This window comes from Oncorhynchus clarkii, chromosome 10 (genome assembly GCF_045791955.1).
Source record: "Oncorhynchus clarkii lewisi isolate Uvic-CL-2024 chromosome 10, UVic_Ocla_1.0, whole genome shotgun sequence".
Lineage (NCBI taxonomy): Eukaryota > Metazoa > Chordata > Actinopteri > Salmoniformes > Salmonidae > Oncorhynchus > Oncorhynchus clarkii.
Window position 1 is genome coordinate 54,309,207 of NC_092156.1, and position 27,970 is coordinate 54,337,176.

The 27,970-nt window shown below is 42.0% G+C and overlaps 2 protein-coding genes across 3 annotated transcripts; one reads left to right on the forward strand and one right to left on the reverse strand.

Annotated features, from left to right (window-relative positions):
• Window positions 1–302: 302 nt before the first annotated feature.
• On the reverse strand, window positions 303–2,000 carry LOC139419272 (E3 ubiquitin-protein ligase TRIM39-like). Its single transcript, XM_071169226.1, has 2 exons — window positions 1,751–2,000; window positions 303–1,717 (listed from the first exon to the last, which is right to left on the reverse strand). Exons 1-2 carry the CDS (start codon window positions 1,998–2,000, stop codon window positions 303–305), a joined length of 1,665 nt encoding a protein of 554 aa, XP_071025327.1.
• A 13,696-nt stretch (window positions 2,001–15,696) lies between these two features.
• Window positions 15,697–27,530, forward strand: LOC139419664 (cyclic nucleotide gated channel subunit alpha 1a). Of its 2 annotated transcripts, none has more exons than XM_071169648.1 (11): window positions 15,697–15,909; window positions 16,214–16,330; window positions 18,070–18,132; window positions 19,230–19,283; window positions 19,383–19,508; window positions 19,666–19,770; window positions 24,813–24,919; window positions 25,194–25,498; window positions 25,676–25,981; window positions 26,175–26,786; window positions 26,964–27,530. In XM_071169648.1, exons 2-11 carry the CDS (start codon window positions 16,233–16,235, stop codon window positions 27,222–27,224), a joined length of 2,037 nt encoding a protein of 678 aa, XP_071025749.1. In that variant the 5' UTR covers window positions 15,697–15,909; window positions 16,214–16,232; the 3' UTR covers window positions 27,225–27,530. The 2 variants fall into 2 exon arrangements, with proteins under 2 accessions (XP_071025749.1, XP_071025750.1); XM_071169649.1 differs by having other exon boundaries at window positions 15,697–15,903.
• The last annotated feature ends 440 nt before the right edge of the window (window positions 27,531–27,970 follow it).

The following is a 27,970-nucleotide window of genomic DNA, read 5'->3' on the forward strand; positions in this document are numbered from 1 at the left end:
ATGTTGGGGGCTGCCTTAATCGACGTCCACTTCATCAGAGCTCGGGGAGCTGTTGTTGTTGCCTTGCTCAAGGGCAGTTCAGCATCAGAGATAAAGGATATGAATAATTAAAAAACATCATTTATTTTCAATTTTTACTTATTATTTAAGGTCATTCCAGTTGATAATATTAATTTTCAGCAAATGCAATTATTTATATTAAGATGTACACAGTTTCCAGTTTCCATTTTTTTGATAATACAATTTCAAAGGACTTCCATGGACATTCTAATCATATGACATGTCAACCTGACTAAATATATTTATACATGTAATGATTTGTAGATATAAATTGTAAATGACTTGTGGAAAACTCCATAGTTTAATGAGTCTGTGTGGTTGACAGGAGAGATTATGAGAGGGGCTAGGTTTTTACCACCAGCATGATTGCAGGGGCTGAATAATGGATATAGTTTCTCAGTAAAGGTGCAGCCAGTGAAAGAGTAGATATGAGACCTGGCCTCCACATCATAAAAAGAGACCTGACCCTCCTCATAGTCCACAAACACCTCCACCTTCTGGGGCTTCTCTTTCAGGGACAGGAAGAAAGGGGGATAGGTACCGGCTTTGTACACATTTCCATCCCTTAGCAACATGGTCCAGAGTCCATCCTCAGGGCTCAGTGAGATATTCCTCTTCCTGTCTATGGACTCTCTGGCCACTCCTAAAGTCCACTTAGTCTTCCCCTTAACCGTCACCTCATAGTAAAATCTCCCTGAGGAGAAGCAATCCTTTCCAAGGACAATGGCAAAACGATCAGACCTTTTTGGATTGTCCGGTAGATTCCGTACTGTTTCTTCACATCTCACTTGTTTCCCATCCTCAGACAGGATGAGATAGGGATGTGCTGTGTCAGGGTCCAGAGTCACATCCACCGCATACTGCTGAATCCTCTTCAGTTTGACTTCAGGCAACAGCTTCTCCATCTCTTTATTCAGCATTTCCTCCAGCTGAGACACAGCTGTCCTCACAGTCCCCACACACAGATCACTGTGAACACTGATCTCAGACCAGTCCTTGGTGGATGGAGGGGTGCACACTAGAGATGTGAAGCTCTGGAGAAGTTGGAGGTGGTCCTCGGTGTGAGAGAGTTGCTCCAGCTCAGTGCTTCTCCTCTTCAGCTCAGTGATTTCATGCTCCAGCTCTTTAATGAGCCCTTCAGCCTGCCTCTCAGCTGCTTTCTGCTTCTTCTCAATCACCTCAATGACCTCAACCTGGCTTTTCTCAATGGATTGAACCAGAGCAGTGAATACCCGCATGCTGTCTGCTATCTCTCTCTTTGCATCTCTCTTGCTGAGCTCTACTGAGTGTTTGATGTCCTTTAGCTTCTGCAGTCGCTCTTGGATAATCTGCTGCAACTCTGCCTCAGTTTTCCCCAGCTGAGCCTTCCTCTCTCCACACTCTTCATCTATAGGGACAGTGTCATGAGTCTTGTGGTCTGCCTCAGTGCAGAACTGACACACACACGTCTGGTCAGTCCTACAGAACAGCTCCAGGACTCTGTCATGCTTCTTACAGATCCTGTCTTCCAGGTTCTCCACAGGGTCAATCAGTTTGTGTCTCTTTAAGGGTGGGGCTATCTGATGAGGCTCCAGGTGAGTCTCACAGTAAGAGGCCAGGCACACCAGGCAGGACTTCAGGGCCTTGAGCTTCGTCCCAGTGCAGACATCACAGGCCACTTTTCCGGGATTGGCAGGGCAATCATCTTTACCTTCGTCTGTCATCCTTTTAAAATGTTCTACAACCTCTCTGAACGTTGTGTTGACACAAAGCTCTGGTCGTGGGTAGAATGTCTCCTTACACAGTGGACATTGACACAGGTCATTGCTATCCCAGTACTTTGTGACACAGGCAATGCAGAAGTTGTGTCCACATGAAGTGGATACTGGCTCATTGAACACATCCAGACAGATAGAGCACAGGAACTGCTCTTCAGACAGGAGACTGCTGGATGAAGCCATATCTAGACAGAGAAAGTGAAACTGTAAATCATTTCCTGGAATGAGTCAGCTCTCGATAGTTTTAGTGCCATCAGCTTGAATAAAGTTGTGATAAAAGTCAGCAAATCAAATTTTATTTGTCACATACACATGGTTAGCAGATGTTAATGCGAGTGTAGCGAAATGCAGCATAAACTTGCTAAATTACCAAAGAGAAGGAAACATAGGTACTGTAGATAAAAAACTGGAAACTACAGTAGAACTACAGTTTTACCATTTCAAATCAAACAAGAGAATAGTTTAATAAACCGGACTGTTTTCATTTTCACTAATCTTGGAAGAAATGTATTAATAATTAATATAACTTATGAAATATATAACTGAATTATGAAAGAAGTGTGATTTAGGGATGTTAAACAAAGGCTAATTGCAGAGGCATGGAAGGTTTTCCAAAGACATCAACAACAGAATTCTAATTCCACATGAGGATGAACAAATATATTATAGTGGCAATGTACATTTCTTACCTTCATAGCTAATTATCTAATGCTCCTGTAGCCAATTTTCAAAATGTATTTGTTTAACATAGGGCTTTATTTTCTGCAAAATACGACTGTAAGCAAGCTTATAGTTTACTGCTCAAAGAGAGGGCAAAGAGTGGTGGGCTATCAGCTATCATAGTGAATGTAGGTAGATGATGTAAATCAGCTAGTTAGCTAGCTAGCTTGTTAGCTATGCTGTTGAAACTAGTCATTAACTGTGGTTGAAGTTCTGCTGCATACATCTGCCTCTTAGGCCTACTAACAAACAATCGAATTGAAGCCTTCCCTGTTCTTGACTGTGAGATGACACATGCAACTCAAAAGGGAGCCATTACCACACGACAGTAACCGGAGCTTCTGCCTGCAGGAGGAGCCACCAGGGTTGCCAGGTCTAGCTAACATTTCTATCCCATTATCCCATGAAAACCCACCCACGAGGCATGAAAACTAGCCCAAAAAGGAAGAGGGGATTTGATACATTTTCCATGAAACCCTTTTTCCATAAAGTTAGAGCAAATTAAGAAGGAATATATGAATAATATAGGAATAAGGAATAACTCATTTTTAACAATGTAGGCTAAGAAGCAAAATTCGATTTTCCATAAATTGTAACGGGATCCTTCCTGGGAAGGAGAGGCGGACCAAAATGCAGCGTGGTTATAATTCATGGTTCTTTAATAAAGAAACTATACATGACTAAACTACAAAACAAGAACCGTGCAAACCCAAAACAGTCCCGTGTGGTACTGACACAGGAGACAACCACCCACAAAACCCAACACAAAACAGGCTACCTAAATATGGCTCCCAATCAGAGACAATGACTAACACCTGTCTCTGATTGAGAACCATATCAGGCCCAAACACAGAAACAGACAAACAAGACATCCAACATAGAATGCCCACTCAGATCACACCCTGACCAAACAAAACATAGAAACATACAAAGCAAACTATGGTCAGGGTGTGACATCAATATAATAATTATTGCGAGTTTAAGAATATGTCGCAAGAGAAAAGATAACTCGCCCTTGTTAAACTCTCCAGATCCTTTTCCGTCAATGGATGTCGATTTAACTTGTTTTGACGGTTGTGATTAAGAAGTAAGGCCGAGGAGGTGTCGTATATGGTCAAAATGGGCAAAACACCATGGCTAAGGGCTGTTCTTAGGACATAGCCCTTAACCGTAGTATATTACCACCAACTTCTGAGGTTCCTTATTCCTATTATAAACTGGTCAACAACGTCTTTTTTTTTTTTACATCATCTTTGAAATGCAAGGGAAAGGCCAAACAGTGTAGATTCTAGGTGTAATTTAGATGTTGTCCACAAGATGGCAGCAGTGTGTGTAGAACGTTTCAGACTGATCTATTGAAGAATTACATCACTACACAATATTTTGTATCAAGTCTGCCAGGTATCCTTCACGAGTTGTGCCAAATGTGCCTAATGGGTAAATTGATACATTTTCAATTACACAACTACAGAGAACATACAAAAATGCTATGGTAATACAAAATTAAAGTGTCATACATCATGGATCATTAGCTTCCCTACAGAAAAGACACTAACCTTCACACATCTAGATGGCCGGGCGGGTGTGGAGCCAGAGACAGCAGTAGGGTCAGACTGTTCCTAGATTTCACTGTAATAGCTACTATAAATTGGACACTGCAGTTAGATTAACAATAATTTAAGCTTTCTGCCAATATAAGACATGTCTATGTCCTGGGAAGTAGGCTGTTGTTTACAACTTCATTCAAGTCACATTATCGCATATTGAGCAACAACTGTCCCGATTTAGGGAGCCCAATCAAGTACTCGATGCAGATGTATGGAAGGTTTCCGACAACATTAACAACGGAATTCAAACTCCACAAGTGGATGAACAAATAGTGTCAGCCTAGGTAGATTTATCAATTATATCCTAGATTGTGTCTTTACACAAACTCACTTTCACTTATACCAACTACCAGTTGAGGGGGCAGGTGCTCAAAGTGAAAAAAAGGGCACCCTCCCCAAAAAACAAAAAACGAGGCCTTTTGGGTATTGTAATTTATTTATGCATTCGGTAGTCTATTTATTTCACCTAATTTTAACTTTGTCTTAAAGAGTACTTGGTCTGTCTAACGTCAACTTCATAGAACATGTTTTCCCATCTCAAGAGAGAGAAAGAAAGACTATATTAGCTGTCAATTAGGGGCCAATTAAAGTAACATGGTTGATAGTAACAAGGTAGAGGATTTCATCTTGAATCAGCCATAAGTCCCTTTGTGGACAGGGGGAAGGAACGCTTGTTATGTGTAACAGGGAGTGGCAATTGAATGGCATCTTTTTTTTTGTTGTTGAAGTTGTAAATAACAAAATGTTCCTATCTAACAGGGTTGTCGTTTTATGCCCGATGTGCTCAGTTTTCACTACAAAACACCAAAACATTTCCAAAAAGAGTAGAACCAGCTCACCGGCTCTTACACTACAATTTGACTATTAAATGTTCAATACGTTTATTTTGAAAAGCAATAGTTGCACCATAATAAAATGAGAGTTCAGTTCACGTAATATGGTTGACCTTAAAATTAGGGAAATGTAAATTAAGTAATCACTTTAACTAAAGAATAATCTTGAGAAATGGCTTTTGTCAAAGCAACAAAATAACTACGGCTTTACAATGATGGTGAAAACGTATAAACATGTTGGGGTTATGTGAGTTAAAATCTTGATAGAAGTCCTATAAACAGGACAGGAGGAAATGAGATTTATCAAATTTTCCATGTGGTTCACATTAAAGGGCACTTCATTTAATATAACAGGTTTAGATGTTAAACCTCTAAGACATCCTCTTAGATGTTAAGTCCCCAATATGGGGGACTTTAAGTGGTTCTGGACTGGTTCCGACTTACGTTTTGGTGTACAATGCACTCTGTGTATGTCATAGGGTCCCGTGTCTTATCGTGCCAGAAATCGCAATCTCACTGCTCTCCCTGCTCTCCCCATCTCACGCCATCTCACTGTTATATTTTCAGCTGGATTTAGAACTCTCAACATGAAAAATACTAAATAATTGAATCGAATTGAAATAAGATCACATTTTCTTGGTTACGGATGTATGAAATAACTTTGTGCTTGAAGCTGAAGTTGTAAAGAGTCTGCACACATTTGAATGGTGTCTGCATCCCAGTGGATGTTTAGGAGAAAATTCTCTGTCAACACTTATATGAAATAGTTCCAATATTGCAGTTTTAATTTTGACATTCTTAAAAAAAAAATAATAATAATAATTTTGACAAAAATATCATTAAGTGTTACCCACTGGGCACAGACGTCTATTCCATGTTGGTTCAACTTCATTTAATTGAAAGGATGTGGAAACAATTTTGATTCAAACATGAATCAACTCCTCGTACTCACCGTGTGAAGTGTGTTAAAGTTCCGGTATATTTGATGCCGGCTATACGCACCAGGTCTCCAGTGCACCTTCACAGCCCAGTACATCCTGTGCCTGGTCCCTGCACTCGTCCTGAAGTGCATGTCACCAGCCCGGTGCCACCTGTGCCGGCCCCGCGCATCAAGTCTCTAGTACGCCTTCACAGCCTAGTACGTCCTGTGCCAACTCCTCGTACTCACCGTGCGAAGTGTGTTAAAGTTCCGGTATATTTGATGCCGGCTATACGCACCAGGTCTCTAGTGCACCTTCACAGCCCAGTACGTCCTGTGCCTGCTCCCCGCACTCGTCCTGAAGTGCATGTCACCAGCCCGGTGCCACCTGTGCCGGCCCCACGCATCAGGCCTCCAGTGTGCCTCCCCAGTCCAGAGCTTCCGGCGACGGCCCCCAGTCCAGAGATTCCGGCGACGGTCCCCAGTCCAGAGCTTCCGGCGACGATTCCCAGTCCAGAGCTGCTGCCTCAGTTTGTATGATGGCAATTTGTACTGTATATGCTCCAGAATGTTATGAAGAGTGATCAGATGAATTGCAATTAATTACAAAGTCCCTCTTTGCCATGCAAATGAACTGAATCCCCAGAAAACATTTCCACTGCATTTCAGCCCTGCCACAAAAGGACCAGCTGACATCATGCCAGTGATTCTATCGTTAACACAGGTGTGAGTGTTGACGAGGACAAGGCTGGAGATCACTCTGTCATGCTGATTGAGTTCGAATAACAGACTGGAAGCTTCAAAAGGAGGGTGGTGCTTGGAATCATTGTTCTTCTTCTGTCAACCATGGTTACCTGCAAGGAAACACGTGCCGTCATCATTTCTTTGCGGGACCGGGGCACCACCAGTACAGAGCTTGCTCAGGAATGGCAGCAAGCAGGTGTGAGTGAGGCGAAAACTTTTGGAGGATGGCCTGGTGTCAAGAAGGGCAGCAAAGAAGCCACTTCTCTCCAGGATAAACATCAGGGACAGACTGATTTTCTGCAAAAGGTACAGGGATTGGACTGCTGAGGACTGGGGTAAAGTCATTTTCTCTGATGAATCCCCTTTCCGATTGTTTGGGGCATCCAGAAAAAATCTTGTCCGGAGAAGACAAGGTGAGCACTACCATCAGTCCTGTGTCATGCCAACAGTAAAGCATCCTGAGACCATTCATGTGTGGGGTTGCTTCTCAGCCAATGGAGTGGGCTCACTCACAATTTAAGAACACAGCCATGAATAAAGAATGGTCCCAACACATGCTCCGAAAGCAACTTCTCACAACCATACAGGAACAGTTTGTTGGCGAACAATGCCTTTCCAGCATGATGGAGCACTTTGCCATAAGGCAATCAATATTTTGGGTCCATGGCCAGGAAACTCCCCAGACCTTAATCCCATTGAGAACTTGTGGTCAATCCTCAAGATGCGGGTGGACAAACAAAAACCCACAAATTCTGGCAAACTCCAAGCATTGATTATGCAAGAATGGGCTGCCAGAAGTTAATTGACAGCATGCCATGGCGGATTGCAGAGGGTTTGAAAAAGAAGGGTCAACACTGCAAATATTGACTCTTGCATCAACTTCATGTAATTGTCAATAAAAGCCTTTGACACTTATGAAATGTTTGTAATTATACTTCAGTATTCCATAGTAACATCTGACAAAAAATATCTAAAGAAACTGAAGCAGCAAACTTTGTGGAAATTAATATTTGTGTCATCTCAAAACTTTTGGCCACGACTGTACTTGTAACTTTATTACATATTAACCACATATCGATGGCATGATTGGCCTGTGATGATCTGTAGGGCCGTGATCATTGACCATTTACATTACACAATAGGTTTGAAGCGTGAAGTGCACGCTCTGCAGTAATAACTATAAACAATAACTGATGGCCCGCTCTCCTGATCGCAACAGATAGTTCAGATGAAAAGTTAACAGATTTGGTGGACATGGATTCATGGACGCACAGAACTTCTGGATTAGACGGAGTTAAGGAAGAGAAAGCATCGAGATTGGGCGATGGCGATTGTCCTGCCATATAGCACGTTTCTGTCTAATTGAGCTGGTCAGTATGTGTAGAGTAATCCTGTCTAATGCTGCTTTTTTATATATCAGTATTAAAACGTTTCAAAAGACTCCAGTGCGCAAGTATACATTTCAATAGAACGTCACTGCAACAACTGTTTCAGAGCGCTCTCGTCTGAGTGTACCAGAGCCCAGGATAACTGATTAATTTACAAACGCTCAACACCAGTTGAATATGACCGGTGTCAGTAAACATTCAGCAAGAAAGCATAATGAAATTGTTGCCAGGAGCACAGTTACAGTCACCAACGCTCTGGATGACATGAAAACAGCCTAACCAGCTCTGCTAGGACAAGAAAAATGGTCAGAGTTTGGGTGGGGGCTAAAGTTTAAGATGATTCTTATGGCATTGCACACGGTCAGTGTCAACCAGAGTGACTTGACACAACAATGGGCCAAGCAAGCTGTACATACAAAACGGAAATGACACAGGACATCTTATATAATGAAAGGGGTTGCAGTCTGCCGTGAAGCATTCATCCATGTTTATGGGTAAGAGTCTAGCTACAGTTACAGATATTATACATTCCTGCTAGTTATAGCCTAACGTTAACTAGCTAACATTGAACCTATTTGCTTAACTTTAGCTAGCTATGACAATCGGTTTGTATTGCTAGTACTCTATGGATTAGGATTATGGTTCGTTGTTTAGCTAGCATGTCTAACAACAGACTCCACTTCGCCAGATGATTACATGACCCATAGAGTTAGCCAGGTGTGTCTGACAGTGATTACGGCTATCTATTGTATAATAATGCCAAAATATTAGTATCTGGAATTTGTCTTTCAGCATCAGTAGAACACGCCTGACTCTCCTCCACCAGTCATACATTGAGAATGTTCTAATGCCTCCCATCAAAAAAAGAGCTGGGCCAACCAAGCACAGGTTACACCTGAAGCATGAGGACTTGCAGCGAGTTGTGAATTTCATCAACAACTATGTAGACAATAATGCAATAGTGTTACTGGGACGCCACCCAGGACACAAACCCTTTGGTGGAAAGCTGCTGCCATCCCATGTGACAAAGCAGCATTGTGGCGTCTCTACAAGGAATCGATGACAACACTTGGTATGTAAAGCATAAACAACATGTTTTGATTATTTAATTGACCTCCAACATGATTGGTTGTAGCCGGGCTCGGTGTTATTAACTTCCAGTTTCCAAGATGATGTGTCTGTATGCAGTGCTGCTGCTCTGCACATTTGTAGGTAAGTGAAACTTACTTGATAATGATGCATTAAAAAATTATATTACCTTTCACGTTACATTTTCTTTTCATTAACTTAATGTTATTTTGTTGTTTGCAGGTGCAGCCAGGTTCCATCTATTTTTTAACTCTCGCAACTGCAGTGGCTAAAACAAGAACAAGTTTGTTCTCTGGTATTGTGCCTGGCGGACCATGCACGTGCTCCACTACAATCTAGACCTTCACTTCCTGATCACAGGCCACACCAAGTTTGCCCCCGACTGGTGCTTCGGCCTCATCAAGCAGCGCTTCAGAAAGACCAGAGTGAACACTTTGTCTGAGATTTCTGGTGTTGTGAAAGACAGCAATGTGACAGGCGTCACCATCCCACAGCTTGTTGGACTGGAAGATGGTACGGTGCTGGTGGAAAGCTACGGCTGGCGACAACACCTGACTCCGTACTCAGGCCGGTGCCACAGTTCAAGCAGTACCAGCACATAAGGTGAATATCATTTTAATTGCATTGTATGAGGTCATCCTTCTTATCTAAACTTGGGAGGTGAATTGATGTTGTTTAAGGTTGTAATGTCTTCTCAATTTTTTTGTTATTTCCTGTTTTACAGCTTCGATGCTCTGGAGCCTGGTGTTTTTGTCGCCAAGGAGTGTTCGTACTCAGTCGGGACCAGGTTTCAGCTGCTGCGCAGCGCTGACATCATTCCTCCCATAGATGGTCTGCCTGTAGAATCACCACCTGGACTGGACACAGCTAGACAAACGTATGTTTTAGAGAAGATCAGGGAGTTTTGCGACGTAGAGGCGATGGACATCACATGCCCTGCACCAAAGTCAAGGGGAGGACAGAAACAGGTTCTCCAAATATAGATTCCCTTGTTCATGCGTGGCTTGGACGGACCAGTCAGCACTATCTGCAGTGCCTCTATTCAAATGACTCTCTAACACACGTTGCTGCTACATTTTTTTTATCCTGCTGCTCAGCCACTTTACCCCTGATTGTATGCATATAACTTCCTCATCTACCACTGCTATTGTTATTGATATTGTTATTGTACATACTGTATATTATTTTATTTATATTGACACTATCTATTTCTGATATTGCTACTATGCAAGTAACCATTGGGCTGTACCAATTACACCTTCTGTAGAGACCCATCCACTTGGCTAGATGTGGTTAGGGTTTTTAGCATTTCTTTCACATGACCGATCAATTTAGACAAGTGTGTCTGGGTAAGCGTCATCTAATATTTATTTAAAAAATGTATCTGGACACTTTCTGTTTCCCTGGAATTTGTCCTTGTAGGCTACTACTTTTACCACTTTACCACTCTTAATCTTTGCTACACTCCACACTGTTTAGCACATGACCTCACATGTGAATCCTTAAAGAGATGGGTGGGGCTGGCTTTTAAGAGGGTGTGAACAATGCTGAATGGGTGTAGACAAAGTAGAGCTCTCCAGTACGTACCAAAACATTCAAAGGCCATTTTCTCAAAAGTGAGTTTACAAGTTGATCAACTTTGAAAGCAGAATTACTTTCCCATTGTTCCTCAAAAAATGCAGTGTATGATATGCCATTTTGTAGCTTATGTAGTCTCTACTTTTATCCAATGTAAAAATCACCATTTCAAATTTTGCTACATAAGACTGATTTGAGCTGGTCGGTTACATTTGTGGAATTTCTTTCCTTCTTAATGTGTTTGAGCCAATCAGTTGTGTTGTGACAAGGTAGGTAGTCACCTGGAATGCATTTCAATTAACAGGTGTGCATTGATAAAAGTTCATTTGTGGAATTTCTTTCCTTCTTAATGCGTTTGAGCATACCAGTTGTGTTGTGACAAGGTAGGGGTGGTATACAGAAGATAGACCTATTTGGTAAAAGACCAAGTCCATATTATTTTTATTTTACCTTTATTTATCCAGGTTTTTCTCATTGAGATAACATCTCTTTTCCAAGAGCGACCTGGTCCAATAGCAGCAGGGGGAACAACGTTTCAGACAAAACAACTTACATACACTAACACAACATTAAACAAAACTATAAACACACATACAGTACAACAATTACATATTACATTAAAAAGACAAACATCTTGACTAAAAACAGCTGGCCTAAAAACAATTACACTCTTCTATGATATAAACATCGATCAAGTGTTGAAACTCCACCAACAAAACTAGATCATCACATTTTAAAATGTTCAGGAGAGAATTCCAGGACCACAGTGCGAAGTAACTAAAACTATTTCTACCATGACCTGTTCAAATTTTTGGTACTGTTAGAAGAAAATCAGAATGGGACCGTAATTAATATTTATTTACGGACCTGGCTAAAAAAGAACAGAGATAAAATTTTACCCAATATGGCCTTGTAAATAAAGCAAAGCAGTGTGACAAAAACAACACAGAGTTACACATAAACAAACGTACAGTCAATAACACAATAGAAAAATCTTTGTACAGTGTGTGCAAATGTATAAGAGTAGGGAAGTTTGGCAATAAATAGGCCATAGAGGCAAAATAATTACAATTTAGCATTAACACTGGAATGATAGATGTGCAGATGATGATGTGCAAGTAGATACTGGGGTGCAAAAGAGCAAGAGGATAAATAACAATATGGGGATGAGGTGTGTTATTGCCAGATTGGCTGTGAACAGGTACAGGTAAGCTGCTCTGACAGTTGATGATTAAAGTTAGAGAGGGAGATAAAAGATTCCAGTTTCAGTGATTTTTGCAGTTTGTTCATTGGCAGCAGAAAACTGGAAGGAAAGGCAGCCAAAGGAAGTGTTGGCTTTGGGGATGGCCAGTGAACTACACCTGCTGGAGGGTGTGCTACTCATGGGTGTTGCTATGGTGACCAGTGAGGTGAGATAAGGCGGGGCTCTACCTAGCAAAGACTTATAGATGACCTGGAGCCAGTGGGTTTGACGACAAATATGTATAGAGGGCTAGCCAACGAGAGCATACAGGTCGCAGTGGTGGGTGGTATATGGGGCTTTGGTGACAAAACGGAGGCACTGTGATAGACTACATCAAGTTTGCTGAGTAGAGTGTTGGAGGCTATTTTGTAAATGACATTGCCGAAATCAAGGATTGGAAGGATAGTCAGTTTTACAAGGGTATGTTGGCAGCATGAGTGAAGGAGGCTTTGTTGCGAAATAAGAAGCCGATTCTAGATTTAATTTTGGATTGGAGATGCCTAATGTGAGTCTGGAAAGAGAGTTTACAATCTAACCAGACATCTAGGTATTGTAGTTGTCCACATATTCTAAGTCAGAACCGTCCAGAGTAGTGATGCAAGTCGGGCGGGCGGGTGAGGGCAACAATCGGTTGAAGAGCATGCATTTAGTTTTACAAGCATTTAAGAGCAGTTGGAGGCCACGGAAGGAGTGTTGTATGGCATTGAAGCTCGTTTGGAGGTTTGTTAACACAGTGTCCAAAGACGGACAGATGTAAACAGAATGGTGTCGTCTGCGTAGAGGTGGATCAGAGAATCCCCAGCAGCAAGAGCGATGTCATTGATATATACAGAGAAAAGAGTTGGCTCGAGAATTGAACCCTGTGGCATCCCCATAGAAACTGCCAGAGGCCCTCTGATATGACACACTGAACTCTATCTGAGAAGTAGTTGGTGAACCAGGCGAGGCAGTTATTTGAGAAACCAAGGCTATTGAGTCTGCCGATAAGACTGCGGGAATTGGCAGAGTTAAAAGCCTTGGCCAGGTTGATGAAGACGGCTGCACAGTACTGTCTTTTATTGATGGCTGTTATGATATCGTTTAGGTCCTTTAGCGTGGCTGAGGTGCACCCATAACCAGTTCGGAAACCAGTTTGCATAGTAGAGAATGGGATGGGTGGGATTTGAAAATGACCGTGATCTGTTTGTTATCTTGGCTGTCGAAGATTTTAGAAAGGCGGGGCAGGATGGAAATAGGCCTATAACCATTATGGATATAGGTCTATTTAAGACATGAAGATCAGTCAATCTGGAAAATTTAAAGAACTTTGAAAGTTTCTTTAAGTGCTGTGCAAAAACCTTCAAGCGCTATGATGAAACTGGCTCTCAGGAGGAACGCCACAGGAAAGGAAGACCCAGAGTTACCTCTGCTGCAGAGGATAAATTCATTAGAGTTACCAGCATCAGAAATTGCAGCCAAAATAAATGCTTCACAGTGTTCAAGTAACAGACACATCTCAACATCAACTGTTCAGAGACTGTGTGAATCAGGCATTCATGATCGAATTGCTGCAAAGAAACCACTACTAAAGGACACCAATAAAAATAAAATACTTGCTTGGGCCAAGAAATACGAGTAATGGACTGGTGGAAATCTGTATGGTCTGAGGAGTGCAAATTTGAGACAACACACCTCTAGGCTGTGTAAGGGTTATGTGACCAAGAAGGAGAGTGATGGAGTGCTGCATCAATGCTGGCCTCCACAATCACCCGACCTCAACGCAATTGAGATGGTTTGGGATGTGTTGGACCACAGAGTGAAGGAAAAGCAGCCAACAAGTGCTATGCATATGTGGGAAATCCTTCAAGACTGTTGGAAAAGCATTCCAGGAGAAGCTGGTTGAGAGAATGCCAAGAGTGTGCAAAGCTGTGGCTACTTTGAAGAATCTCAAATCTAAAATATATTTCAATTTGTTTAACACTTTTTTGGTTACTACACTATATGTGTTAATTAATAGTTTTGAGATCTTCACTATTATTCTACAATGTAGAAAATAGTAAAAATAAAGAAAAACCCTTCAATGATTAGGTGTGTCCAAACTTTTGGTCTGGGCGGGTTGGGAGGAAGACTAGGTCTGCATAGAGAGACAAAGTCCCATGATTTGTGAATCTGTTTGAAACAAACAGCTAGAGCGACAGTTGAAATGGCTTTGAAAAATAATGATTTCAGCTAATTGGGAAAAGTACCTAAACAAATAAATACATTATGGCATTTACAAATCATGATCAATTTAACGTGGATTTACTGTTAATCGTATTTAACCCCGTCCGTAGTAAAACCCTGCTGTCAATACACAGGGAAATCAATCTCCAATACGACCATCGAGAGGAGCCCTAGGGCCACAGTGGATGATAAGTACACATCCACAGGTACTCAGAGGATGCCCATAAAAACTGACCCAGGATTATATGTATTTTCAACCCCTTATAATTTGTGTACAAAAATTAGAAACACTCGCTCTTTCCATTACATTGACTGACCAGGTGAATCTAGGTGAAATATATGATCCCTTATTGATGTCACCTTTTAAATCCACTTCAATCAGTTTAGAGGAGACGGGGTTAAAGAAGGATTTTCAAGCCTTGAGAAAATTGAGACATGGATTGTGTATGTGTGCCATTCAGAGGGTGAATGGGCAAGACAACATTTGAACGTTGTATTCTAGTAGGTGCCAGGCGCACCGGTTTGATTGTGTCAAGAACTGAAACACTGCTGGGTCTTTCCACACTCCACATTTTCCTGTGTATCAAGAATGGTCCACCGCTCAAAGGACACATAGCCAACTTGACACAACTGTGGAAAGCATTGAGTCAACATGGGCCAGCATCCCTGTAGAACGCTTTTAACAATCTTGTAGTCCATGCACCGACTAATTGAGGCTGTTCTGTGGGCAAAGGGGGGTGAAATGTAATATTAGGAAGGTGTTCCTAATGTTTTGTACACTCAGTGTATGTTACAATTTAAGGACGAGTCATCTGATCCTAGATCTGTGGTTGAAGGCAACTTCTACCCAGCTTGTTTTAATAGGATCAGGGGGATAGAATAGAAAGTGCTGGCAGAGCAGGAGAGAGGGTTAAAGCCGGCCCCTCCTGAGACTAAATCCTACTCCACTGTCTGTTCCCCACTGTTCAGGGACTCAAGGTGAGCTAACCAACACACAGGTGTGGTATAGTAGCAGGCATGCAAAAGCAACCCAACTGTCTGGTTTATATCATTTGTAAAGCCTGTGGTTTAATCTCAATACTTTTGTGTCCTCCTCTTAACTCCTTTCCTTCATCTGCCCTAAAATGAACTGGGAGAGTGAAAAGCACAGGCTCCTCAACGGTATCCGACACGCAGATTTACCCTCTGTGTTTTCAGACAAAGGAAATAGGGCGGGGATAGGAAGCCACTTTAGACTATTGAGATGCCCCTTGTGTATCAGCAGCAATCCCAGAGTTTCAAAGCGTCACACCCCCACTTGATGTTTTGTTATGACAGCGTGAGAAGCTGTGAAAGGGAAGATGAATTTCTGTGTTTTGTGTATTGTTGGATGGATGAGGCAACTTGATGTATTTTACTATTCATTGTCAAATAAAATGCATTCATTCTGGAGTGGTGCCGCAAAGGGCCCTAAACATAGAAAGGGAGTGGAGGAGGGTGAACGCCCTGAGACTTTGCCACCACAGCCACTTTCATCCAGCTCCATAATCCTCAAATCCCACTCAGGGTCAGTCAGGAGGACTCAATGACACCACTACCGCACCCATGCTTATTTTGTATCCATTCATCAAATTAGCTGTATATCGGTGTGATATATAACTTGAAAGGCTGTTCATCTATATTTACATTACACTTGGATTAAGTGTCTGTGTGGAGTGGGAACTCTAGGACTGCTTATCTTGAGGTCTGTGGTGACTATGGACAGTGCACTATGCTGACTAGAGGTAAAGGTAAGGCTACATGAAACTGAATGTAGCATTTTATTCAGTAAACAAAGTTGTGGTCCTTGTAATTGTGATATTTTTTTCCGTCTGCTGTCAAGATAAAACCATAACAACATTAGCAGTAATATATGGATGTCGAGTACGCCTCTGTAATTCACAAAATATATTTTTTAATCTACTTTGTTGTCATTATGTAAACCCTGTTGTATTGAATACATTCATTATATCTAAACATACAGTTTCACAATGCAAGAACATTTGTGTTTTTGGCATAAGGACAATATGTCTCCATTTGCTTTGTGTTTGACAGGCTACCCAGATTGGCTGCCATGATCAGCACATCAAGCACTCGTCCGTTCCTGGCGGTTGCGCCTCGCATTTCTCCAAACATGGCCACAGACACAGAGGAGGACAGTGAGGATGAAATGTAAACAATACATACAGTTGAAGTCGGAAGTTTACATACACCTTAGCCAAATACATTTAATCTCAGTTTTTCACAATTCCTGACATTTAATCCTCGTAAAAATTCCCTGTCTTGGGTCAGTTAATTAAGATCACCACCTTATTTTAAGAATGTGAATTGTTAGAATAATAGTAAAGAGAATGATTTATTTCAGCTTGTATTTATTTCATCAATTTCCCAGGGGGTCAGAAGTTTGCATACACTCAATTAGTATTTGGTAGCATTGCCTTTAAATTGTTTAACTTGGGTCAAACGTTTTGGGTAGACTTCCACAAGCTTCCCACAATAAGTTGGGTGAATGTTGGCCCATTCCTCCTGACAGAGCTGGTGTAACTGAGTCAGGTTTGAAGGCCTCCTTGCTCGCACACACTTTTTCAGTTCTGCCCACAAATCTTCTATGGGATTGAGGTCAGGGCTTTGTGATGGCCACTCCAATACCTTGACTTTGTTGTCCTTAAGCCATTTTGCCACAACTTTGGAAGTATGCTTGGGGTCATTGTCCATTTGGAAGACCCATTTGCGACCAAGCTTCCTGACTGACGTCTTGAGACGTTGCTTCAATATATCCACCTAATTTTCCGTCCTCATGATGCCATCTATTTTGTGAAGTGCACCAGTCCCTCTTGCAGCAAAGCACCACCACAACATGATGCTGCCACCCCCGTGCTTCACGGTTGGGATGGTGTTCTTCGGCTTGCAAGCCTCCACCTTTTTCCTCCAAACATAACGATGGTAATTATGGCAAAACAGTTCTATTTTTGTTTCATCAGAGGACCAGAGGACATTTCTCCAAAAAGTACAATCTTTGTCCTCATGTGCAGTTGCAAACCGTAGTCTTGCTTTTTTAATGGTGGTTTTGGAGCAGTGGCTTCTTCTTTGCTGAGCGGCCTCTCAGGTTATGTTGATATAGGACTCGTTTTACTGTGGATATAGATACTTTTGTACCTGTTTCCTCCAGCATCTTCACAAGGTCCTTTGCTGTTGTTCTGGGATTGATTTACACTTTTCGCACTAAAGTATGTTCATCTCTGGTAGACAGAACGAGTCTCCTTCCTGAGCAGTATGACGGCTGCGTGGTCCCATGGTGCTTATACTTGCATACTGTTGTTTGTACAGATGAACATGGTACCTTCAGGCATTTGGAAATTGCTCCCAAAGATGAACCAGACTTGTGGAGGTCTACAATTCTTATTTTCTGAGGTCTTGGCTAATTTCTATTGATTTTCCCATGATGTCAAGCAAAGAGGCACTGAGTTTGAAGGTAGGCCTTGAAATACATCCACAGGTAAACCTCCAAATTGACTCAAATGATGTCAATTAGCCTATCAGAGGCTTCTAAAGCCATGTCATTTTCTGGAATTTTCCAAGCTGTTTAAAGGCACAGTCAGCTTATTGCATGTACATTTCTGACCCACTGGAATTGTGATACAGTGAATTATAAGTTAAATTATCTGTCTGTAAACAATTGTTTGAAAAATTACTTGTGTCATGCACAAAGTAGATGTCCTAACCGACTTGCCAAAACTATAGTTTGTTAACAAGAAATTTGTGGAGTGGTTGAAAAACGAGTTTCAATGACTCCAACCTAAGTGTATGTAAACTTCCAACTTCTGTATAACTGTTGGTCCAATTGTAGTTTGATACGGAACTTAATTTGATGTCGCCGTGTTTTTATTTTAAATATTGTTTGTTGTTTCCAGAGATGAAACCTCTCCTGGCCCAGGGCGTCTGTTCAATGTGAACAACAGTAACAACAATGAGGAGTGAGTCCGTCCACATATACTGTGTCTGTTTGTGTTGTGTGTGTGTAGTGGTGGTAGTAGTAGTTTTATTCCATTACATGTTGGCCATAAATGGCAACTAAAAGCTAAATTCTTACACAGCACATAGAAGTAAGCAAAAACAGTAAAACAAATCAGGAACTTGATTTGTTATTTTACCTTTATTTAACTAGGCAAGTCAGTAAAGAACCAATTCGTATTTACAATGACAGCCTATGAACAGTGGGTTAACTGCCTTGTTCAGGGTCAGAAAGACAGATTTTTACCTTGTCAGCTCTGGGATTTGAGCTTGCAACCTTTTGGTTAATAGTCCAACGTTCTAACCACTAGGCTGCCGCCCCGAAGTCAGGATGGGAGCTGAAGCAGTTAGTTTTGGTAGCGTCAAATGTCCTCCTGAGTGGTGGGAGGCAGCATCACGGTCACAGGGATGAAGCATGGCGGTCACAGCCAGGGGGGGGGGGGGGTCGTGGGACAGGATCAGATAGGTTCAGAGTCATTAAGCAGCGCACCCCGTAGTGTAGCCACTTGACTTTGACAGCTACTCCTCCACTACCAAAAAGTAGCACCCACCTGGGTGATGTCGCTGGCGCCAGAAAACTCACCCCTTATCAGTAGTGCAAAGTAGGCTATTATACAGTCCTCAAGCCTCTGCCATCTCCGCAAGCCATCTCAATTGTCCTTCCGCTTCGGACTTCTCCTCAACCTCAAGCCACGGCATTTAAAAATACAACACTGCTACTTAGTCAGTTTGCTAGCTAGTAGCTACCTAGCAAATGTCCACAATGGCACGATGTGGGACCAATGTGGGTGAAAATATTGTCTCCGCATAGGCTACCCGCATTGGACATATGCGCCTTTGCTTATCGGCTCCACATTGGCCCCACAGCAGGTGGCCCCAAGGGCAGCCCTCACTTTGCCTGAAATAAGCCCACCCTTTTGGATCTCCTGCCTGTTACAATGTATCAGAAATTATTTACAGAGACAGCAGCACAGTCTGCTAGCCATTACGGCTGCCATGGCAACTCTCAGTGTGTGTGTGTGTCTGTGTGTGTGTCATAAGATGTGTCCTTTTACCCCAGGGAGGAGAAGAAAAAGAAGAAAAAGGAGAAGAAAGAAAAGAAAGAGAAAAAAGAGTAAACACCTATTTTGTCCCTCATTTCCATGAATGCTGCATAATTAGATAGAAGAGAGGTTACATGCAGAAAAGCTTCAAACACTATTTGTTTTCTCAGGAAAAAGAAAGAAAAGAAGAAGCAGAAAGAGCAGGAGGAGAAAGAAAAGGAGGAGAAAGAAAAGGAGGAGAAAGAAAAGAAGGAAAAAGAGGAAAAGGAGAAAAAGGAGAAAGAGAAAAAGGAGGGGTGTGTATGACAGCAATATCTCACCCGAAGTGATATACTGATATCAGCATTGATATCTGTATATGACTATGTTTAAATTAAATATTAAGTATATTATTATTATGAAGTATAATGTATTAAGTATTAAATGAACTTCTCCATCTTCCTTTCCTTGCAGGCCCAAAGAAGGGTTTTTCATCAATCCAGCGGGCAGTCTGTACTACAACTGGCTGTTCATTATCACAATACCAGTCATGTACAATTGGACCATGATAATAGCCAGGTAAAAATGTACTGTTTAAAATGTGTAGTTTGTTTAAAATATATGGTTAGTTAGTGGCATGGAATGGATTCTGAGGCTATAAAACAAGTTATTATTTTTCTTTTTTTTTTACAAAGTTTCCCCTTTCATACAGTACCAGTCAAATGTTTGGACACACCTACTCATTCAAGGGTTTTTCTTTATTTTTACTATGTTCTACATTTTAGAATAATAATGAAGACATCAACACTATGAAATAACACATATGAAATCATGTAGTAACCAAAAAAGTGTTAAACAAATTGAAATATATTTTATATTTGAGATTCTTCAAAGTAGTAGTTGATGACAGCTTTGCACACTCTTGGCATTCTCTCAACCAGCTTCTCCTGGAATGCTTTTCCAACAGTCTTGAAGGAGTTCCCACATATGCTGAGCACTTGTTGGCTGCTTTTGTATCACTCTGCGATCCAAATCATTCCAAACCATCTCAATTGGCTTGAGGTCTGGTTATTGTGCGGACCAGGTGCCTCATTTATAAAACTATGCGTAGGTTTCACGTCAAAAGATGGCGTATGGACGAAACACAGAAAGTGCCTATGCACAAAAATATAGTGCACATGCACGTGGGACAGTGCACACGCACGTCCCACGCCGGTTTCCCTTTATAAATCACAATCAACTTGAAATCTGGCGCACGTGAGCGAGCGTCTTGTCCCACCCTTTTAACGCCCATATTTGCCTATAAATAGTCAGTGAAACACCCCTAATTAATATTCTTCCATACTGACTGCATGACGACAATGACGGCAAATCCCGACAGAAAGGCAAAAAATATATATTTCACCCAGAGTGAAATGGAAGTTCTTGTAGGGGAAGTTGATTGTGAAGAAAAAATACATTGTTTGGTGTGGCCATTACAAATGCCAAAAATGCGTTAGAGTGGTAGCATGTGGCGGGCGCTATGAACGTTGCTGGCTCAGAAGGTCAGACCCTCTCAGAAATAAGAAGTGGTCCGACATAAAAGTGGAGGCCAAAAGGCCTTACACAGACAAAGTGTTTGTGCCACAGGTGGGGGAAAGGGGACACCGAAAAATTGAGTCACTGTGTGTTCCAGTGGGGTCGGTGGTGCTGCAGCTGAGCAGGAGCTGAGTGCCCCCAGGCTCGGTGTCTCCAATGCACCTCGTGCGTCACAACCCTCCAGAGGACGTGTCCTCACAGATGCAGTCCTGCAAACGCAAAGAGACACCATCGACGCTATTAATGAGGTTGCCAAGGAGTTGAAGTGGGACAGGCGTGGTTTGGTTTCTGCGGGTCCTTCTCTGTAGAAATGGGCCCACTACAGCACAGAAATCCAAGAGAACAGGGCTTGGTAATCGGAAATGGCCACTCATTGGCCAGTAAATCTTGGCCTTGGGAAATTCGCTCTCTCAGAATTCTTCCATTCGCCAAATCTTCCAAAAGTGCCAAAGCAGCCATTGTGTGTGCATGCCTTTTAAATACCCACTCAGTTGATTGTCAAAGCTACTCAATGGCGTAACACCTTCAGGTGTGGTAATTACCCTGATTGTAACTGACAATGACAGGGCCATTATCACATTGACAGTTCTGCGCAACAAACATGTGAAAACAATATATGAAACTGTGCACTCGTATCTGCCCCGACATCAGTTTAAACGTAATTTGTGCTACTATTATTATTATTATTATGCTACCTTATTATTTATTAGAATGCATTTCATAATATGCAAGTATTGGTAAATAATTACATATCCAATTAAATATGAATCCCAATTAAACTGTACAACATATTAGGGGTTATTTTTCAAAAACACATCTCTGTTTGTATGTATTATCCTAAATCATGTTTTTTTGTGCACTCCAGGGAACTCTTCATACATAATATGTGAGAGGTAACATTTAGATTTATTTTACACAATGGTATCAAATTCAAAGCGTTTCTCGAGTTTCATCCTCCTGCCATCGGAGTCGCAGTTTCTCATTTCTCCAGTATGGGTCAAAGTGTCCGTGGAGGACCGCACATTCTCTGTGTAAGTGTCAAACAGCCCTTACACAGCCTAGAGGTGTGTTGGGTCATTGTCCTGTTGAAAATCAAATGATAGTCCCACTAAGCGCAAACCAGATGGGACGGCGTATCGCTGAAGAATGCTGTGGTAGCCATGCTGGTTAAGTGTGACTTGAGTTGTAAATAAATCACTGACAGTGTCATCAGCAAAGCACCCCCACACCATCAGACATCCTCCTCCATGCTTCACGGTAGGAACCACACATGCAGAGATCACCTAATCTGCGTCTCACAAAGACACAGTGTTTGGAACCAAAAATCTCACATTTGGACCAAAGGACAGATTTACACCGGTCTAATGTCCATTACTCATGTTTCTTGGCCCAAGCAAGTTTCTTCTTCTTTTTGGTGTCCTTTAGTAGCAGCTTTTTTTGCAGCAATTCGACCATGAATGCCTGATTCACGCAGTCTCCTCTGAACAGTTGATGTTGAGATACAGTGCATTGCGAAAGTATTCGGCCCCCTTGAACTTTGCGACCTTTTGCCACATTTCAGGCTTCAAACATAAAGATATAAAACTGTATTTTTTTGTGAAGAATCAACAACAAGTGGGACACAATCATGAAGTGGAACGACATTTATTGGATATTTCAAACTTTTTTAACAAATCAAAAACTGAAAAATTGGGCGGGCAAAATTATTCAGCCCCTTTACTTTCAGTGCAGCAAACTCTCTCCAGAAGTTCAGTGAGGATCTCTGAATGATCCAATGTTGACCTAAATGACTAATGATGATAAATACAATCCACATGTGTGTAATCAAGTCTCCGTATAAATGCACCTGCACTGTGATAGTCTCAGAGGTCCGTTAAAAGCGCAGAGAGCATCATAAAGAACAAGGAACACACCAGGCAGGTCCGAGATACTGTTGTGAAGAAGTTTAAAGCCGGATTTGGATACAAAAAGATTTCCCAAGCTTAAACATCCCAAGGAGCACTGTGCAAGCGATAATATTGAAATGGAAGGAGTATCAGACCACTGCAAATCTACCAAGACCTGGCCGTCCCTCTAAACTTTCAGCTCATACAAGGAGAAGACTGATCAGAGATGCAGCCAAGAGGCCCATGATCACTCTGGATGAACTGCAGAGATCTACAGCTGAGGTGGGAGACTCTGTCCATAGGACAACAATCAGTCGTATATTGCACAAATCTGGCCTTGATGGAAGAGTGGCAAGAAGAAAGCCATTTCTTAAAGATATCCATAAAAACTGTTGTTTAAAGTTTGCCACAAGCCACCTGGGAGACACACCAAACATGTGGAAGAAGGTGCTCTGGTCAGATGAAACCAAAATTGAACTTTTTGGCAACAATGCAAGACGTTATGTTTGGCGTAAAAGCAACACAGCTCATCACCCTGGACACACCATCCCCACTGTCAAACATGGTGGTGGCAGCATCATGGTTTGGGCCTGCTTTTCTTCAGCAGGGACAGGGAAGATGGTTAAAATTGATGGGAAGATGGATGGAGCCAAATACAGGACCATTCTGGAAGAAAACCTGATGGAGTCTGCAAAAGACCTGAGACTGGGATGGAGATTTGTCTTCCAACAAGACAATGATCCAAAACATAAAGCAAAATCTACAATGGAATGGTTCAAAAATAAACATATCCAGGTGTTAGAATGGCCAAGTCAAAGTCCAGACCTGAATCCAATCGAGAATCTGTGGAAAGAACTGAAAACTGCTGTTCACAAATGCTCCCCATCCAACCTCACTGAGTTCGAGCTGTTGAATGGGAATGGGAAAAAATTTCAGTCTCTCGATGTGCAAAACTGATAGAGACATACCCCAAGCGACTTACAGCTGTAATCGCAGCAAAAGGTGGCGCTACAAAGTATTAACTTAAGGGGGCTGAATAATTTTGCACGCCCAATTTTTCAGTTTTTGATTTGTTAAAAAAGTTTGAAATATCCAATAAATGTCGTTCCACTTCATGATTGTGTCCCACTTGTTGTTGATTCTTCACAAAAAAATACAGTTTTATATCTTTATGTTTGAAGCCTGAAATGTGGCAAAAGGTCGCAAAGTTCAAGGGGGCCGAATACTTTCGCAATGCACTGTATGTCTGTTACTTGAACTCTGTGAAGCATTTATTTGGTCTGCAATCTGATGTGCATTTAACTCTAATGAACTTATCCTCTGCAGCAGATGTAACTCTGAGAGAGCCAGTTTCATCATAGCGCTTGAAGGTTGTTGCAACTGCACTTGAAGAAACTTTAAAGGTTCTTTACATTTTCTGCATTGACTGATCTTCATGTCTTAAAGTAATGATGGACTCTCATTTCCCTTTGATTATTTGAGTTGTTCTTGCCATAATATGGACTTGGTCTTTTACCAAATAGGGTTATCTTCTGTATACCTCCCCTACCTTGTCACACCGCAACTGATATTCCCAAATGCGTTAATTAAGAAGGAAATAAATTCCTCAAATTAACTTTTAACAAGGCACACCTGTTAATTGAAATCCATTCCAGGTGACTACCTCATGAAGCTGGTTGAGAGAATGCCAAGAGTGTGCAAAGCTGTCATCAAGGCAAAGGGTGGCTACTTTGAAGAATCTCAAATATAAAATATATTTTGATTTGTTTAACACTGTTTTGGTTACTACATGATTCCAAATGTGTTATTTCATCGTTTTGATATCTTCACTATTATTCTACAATGTAGAAAATAGTAAAAATAAAGAAAAACCCTTGACTGAGTAGATGTGTCCAACATTTTGACTGGTAATTTATATAAACAAAGTGTAAGACAAAAATAACTTTTCCAGTAAATTCTTATTTTGTGTAACTTCACATTATCTTCTTACTCACCTGCAAGTAAATTCCCACTCGAAGTACCGAGTGCATTTCCTTCCCATTCGAAGTACCGAGTGCATTTCCTTTCAAAGACTGTCACATTTTGTTTAAGAGATGCTTGTATTAAAGCATGGTTGAGCATCTAACAGTTTTCTCTGCTCTGTGTCCTGTGTGTCAGGGCCTGCTTTGAGGAGCTGCAGCATAATCACCTAGTCACCTGGATGATTCTGGATTACATCTCTGATGTCCTCTACCTGGCTGACATGGCCTTCAGGACCAGGACAGGTGTGTGTGTGTGTGTGTGTGTGTGTGTGTGTGTGTGTGTGTGTGTGTGTGTGTGTGTGTGTGTGTGTGTGCGTGCATGTGTGCGCGTGCGTGTGTGCGCGTGTGTGTGTGTGTGAGCGTGTGTGTGTGTGTGTGCGTGTGTGTGTGTGTGTGTGTGAGCGTGTTTTAATTTCATTTAATGTTTTATGTCTGCTCTTTCAAATTGATACATCACATGTCACAGTTCTATTATTACGCATGCTACTTTATTATTTCTTACAATATATTTTCTCAGCCTACCTGGAGCAAGGCCTGCTGGTCAAAGACAAGAAGCTGCTGTTGGAGCGTTATATCAGCAGCCTCCAGTTCAAGCTGGACGCTGTCTCCATGCTGCCCACCGATGTGTTTTACATCTACCTGGGGATCAACTACCCCGAGATCCGCCTCAACAAGCTCCTCCGAATCACGCGTATGATGGAGTTCTTCACCCGCACCGAGACCAAGACCAACTACACCAACCTCTTCCGCATCTCCAACCTGGTCATGTACATCATCATCATCATCCACTGGAACGCCTGCCTCTACTACTCCTTCTCTAAGGTCTTTGAGTTTCTCAGCTGCTGGATGTATTTATTGTGATGTCGATATCTGCTTTTCATATGCATTTCTCAGACCTGTTTTGTCCTATGCCCAATAGTACTTGTTTAATGCTTTCATTTCTTTGTGCTTTTATGGTGTACATTTATTATACAAAAATCGAGTAATCAATTAATCTAGTCCATCGGCTTCGGCTCTGACCCCTGGGTCTACCCGGACCTGAATGACCCAGAAGAGCCAGAGTTCGGGGAACTGGGGAGGAAGTACTCCTTCAGCCTCTACTGGTCCACGCTGACGCTGACCACCATCGGCGAGACGCCATCACCGGAGCTGGACTCAGAGTTCTTCTTCCATGTGCTGGACTTCCTTGTGGGTGTGCTTATCTTCGCCACCCTGGTGGGCAACATCAGCTCCATGATCTCCAACATCAGCGCCGCGCGGGTCGAGTTTCAGGCACGCATCGACAACATCAAGCAGTACATGCAGGTGCGTGTGTGGGGTTCGTAAAGGAGCCATCAAAGTACTGAGTATTTGTTGACTCAAATGTTAGTGCACTATTACACTTTGTAGAAATTATGTTAACGCCCATTGTGGGGTTGGAAGGGCAAGTGGTGCGTCACAACGGTAGGTCTTATATATCATGAATACGAGTCAATTTCTCCCTATAACACCTCTACAGAAGTGGAAGGTGGACAAGGAACTGGAGCTGCGAGTCATCACGTGGTTCGACTACCTGTGGACCAACGACAAGGCTCAGGACGAAAGGGAGACGCTGCGGTACCTGCCCGACAAGCTCAGGGCCGAAATTGCCATTAACGTCCACCTGGATACTCTCAAGAAGGTCCGCATCTTCGCTGACTGCGAAGCAGGCCTGCTTATTGAGCTGGTGCTCAAGTTGCAGCCTCAGGTCTTCAGCCCTGGCGACTACATCTGTAAGAAGGGCGACATCGGCCGTGAGATGTATATTGTCAAGGAGGGCAAGCTGGCGGTGGTGGCTGACGATGGCGTCAAGCAGTTCTGCGTGCTGGGAGACGGCAGCTATTTTGGGGAGATTAGTATCCTAGCGATAAAGGGTTCTAAGGCAGGGAACCGGAGGACGGCCAACATCCGCAGCATTGGCTACTCAGATCTCTTCTGCCTGTCCAAGGATGACCTGATGGAGTCATTGACCGAGTACCCGGAAGCCAAGGGCATGCTGGAGGAGAAAGGTCGTCAGATCCTGCTGAAGGACGGCCTGCTGGAACTGGACCCTTCCAAAATTATCCCCGAAACCACAGAAATCGAGGAAAAGGTTGGAACTTTTAAAACTTGACTTAAAATACATTTCCTTTGCATAACTGCCTTTTTGTACAGTTATCTGTTTCTTGTTTTTAGTATTTTAATGCACAAACTGTAGGACTTTCAAAATATTGTACAAAGTAAAGTGCATTCTAAATGTGACATTTTATTATTATTATTTTTATTTAAGGTGAACCGCATGTACAGCAACTTGGAGTTGATGCAGACCAAGCTGAAGAAGCTGCTGGGAGACTACAGCACCAGCCAGAGGGCCACGAGGGAACGCATCGCTGAGATAGAGAGGCTGACTGGAGAGGTTGTAGCAGAGGAGGACCTAGATGAGGAGGAGAAGGAGGGAGGGGAGGAGGAGAAGGAGGGAGGGGAGGCAGAAGAGAAGAAGGATGAGGAGAAGAAAGAGGAGGAGGAGGAGGAGGAGGAGGAGAAGAAGTAGAGTTTTTGTGAGACAAAAACAAACACTTTTTTTGTGTGGTCTTAACACAATTTGAGCTAACTGGATATAGACCATTAGAAAAATAAAAACTGCTTGAATATTGGTTAAAACAAAAGGCTATTGTTTCTGGTTGAAGGGTTTTCAGCTTTTGGGAAATCTATGATTATTGAAAGCTGATGTAACAGACTTATTACACTATTTTTATAAAGATAATTCAACTACTAGAGGGCACCAGAGGCCATACAACTACATGTATCACTTTCACACAGGTCTTTTTTAAATGTTTGGGCCCCATGTGTAACACACAAATTGACCACATGAAGAAAGTATATGATATGATTTGGCAAACTGCCAGTCGGAAAGCAATACTGCCCAAGCTTGACTATTGTGCTGTAGTTAACCCTTAAACTACTCAAACTACTATCAATATTTTTTAGCATAGCCCAAAGTTAGTTTATTAAATTCTTCAAACGTTTCATGACTTTGTCAATCAATGTTTTTTTTAATACATCAATATCATTGGTTGGTGTTTCTGTATCAATATGGACTTTAAAAAAAGGCAAGTATTTGGGGTAATTTCGACCCCAGCCTAAAACAACTAATTCCACCTATAGTCATTTGATGGATAGGACCTTGTTTGGAATCTAGGTTTATCTATAGATATAATAACAAGTTATCAATAACACCAGAGGTTGGAGGGGGACCTGTATCAGTGATTTTTAACAGATAGACAAATCATCTGCAGT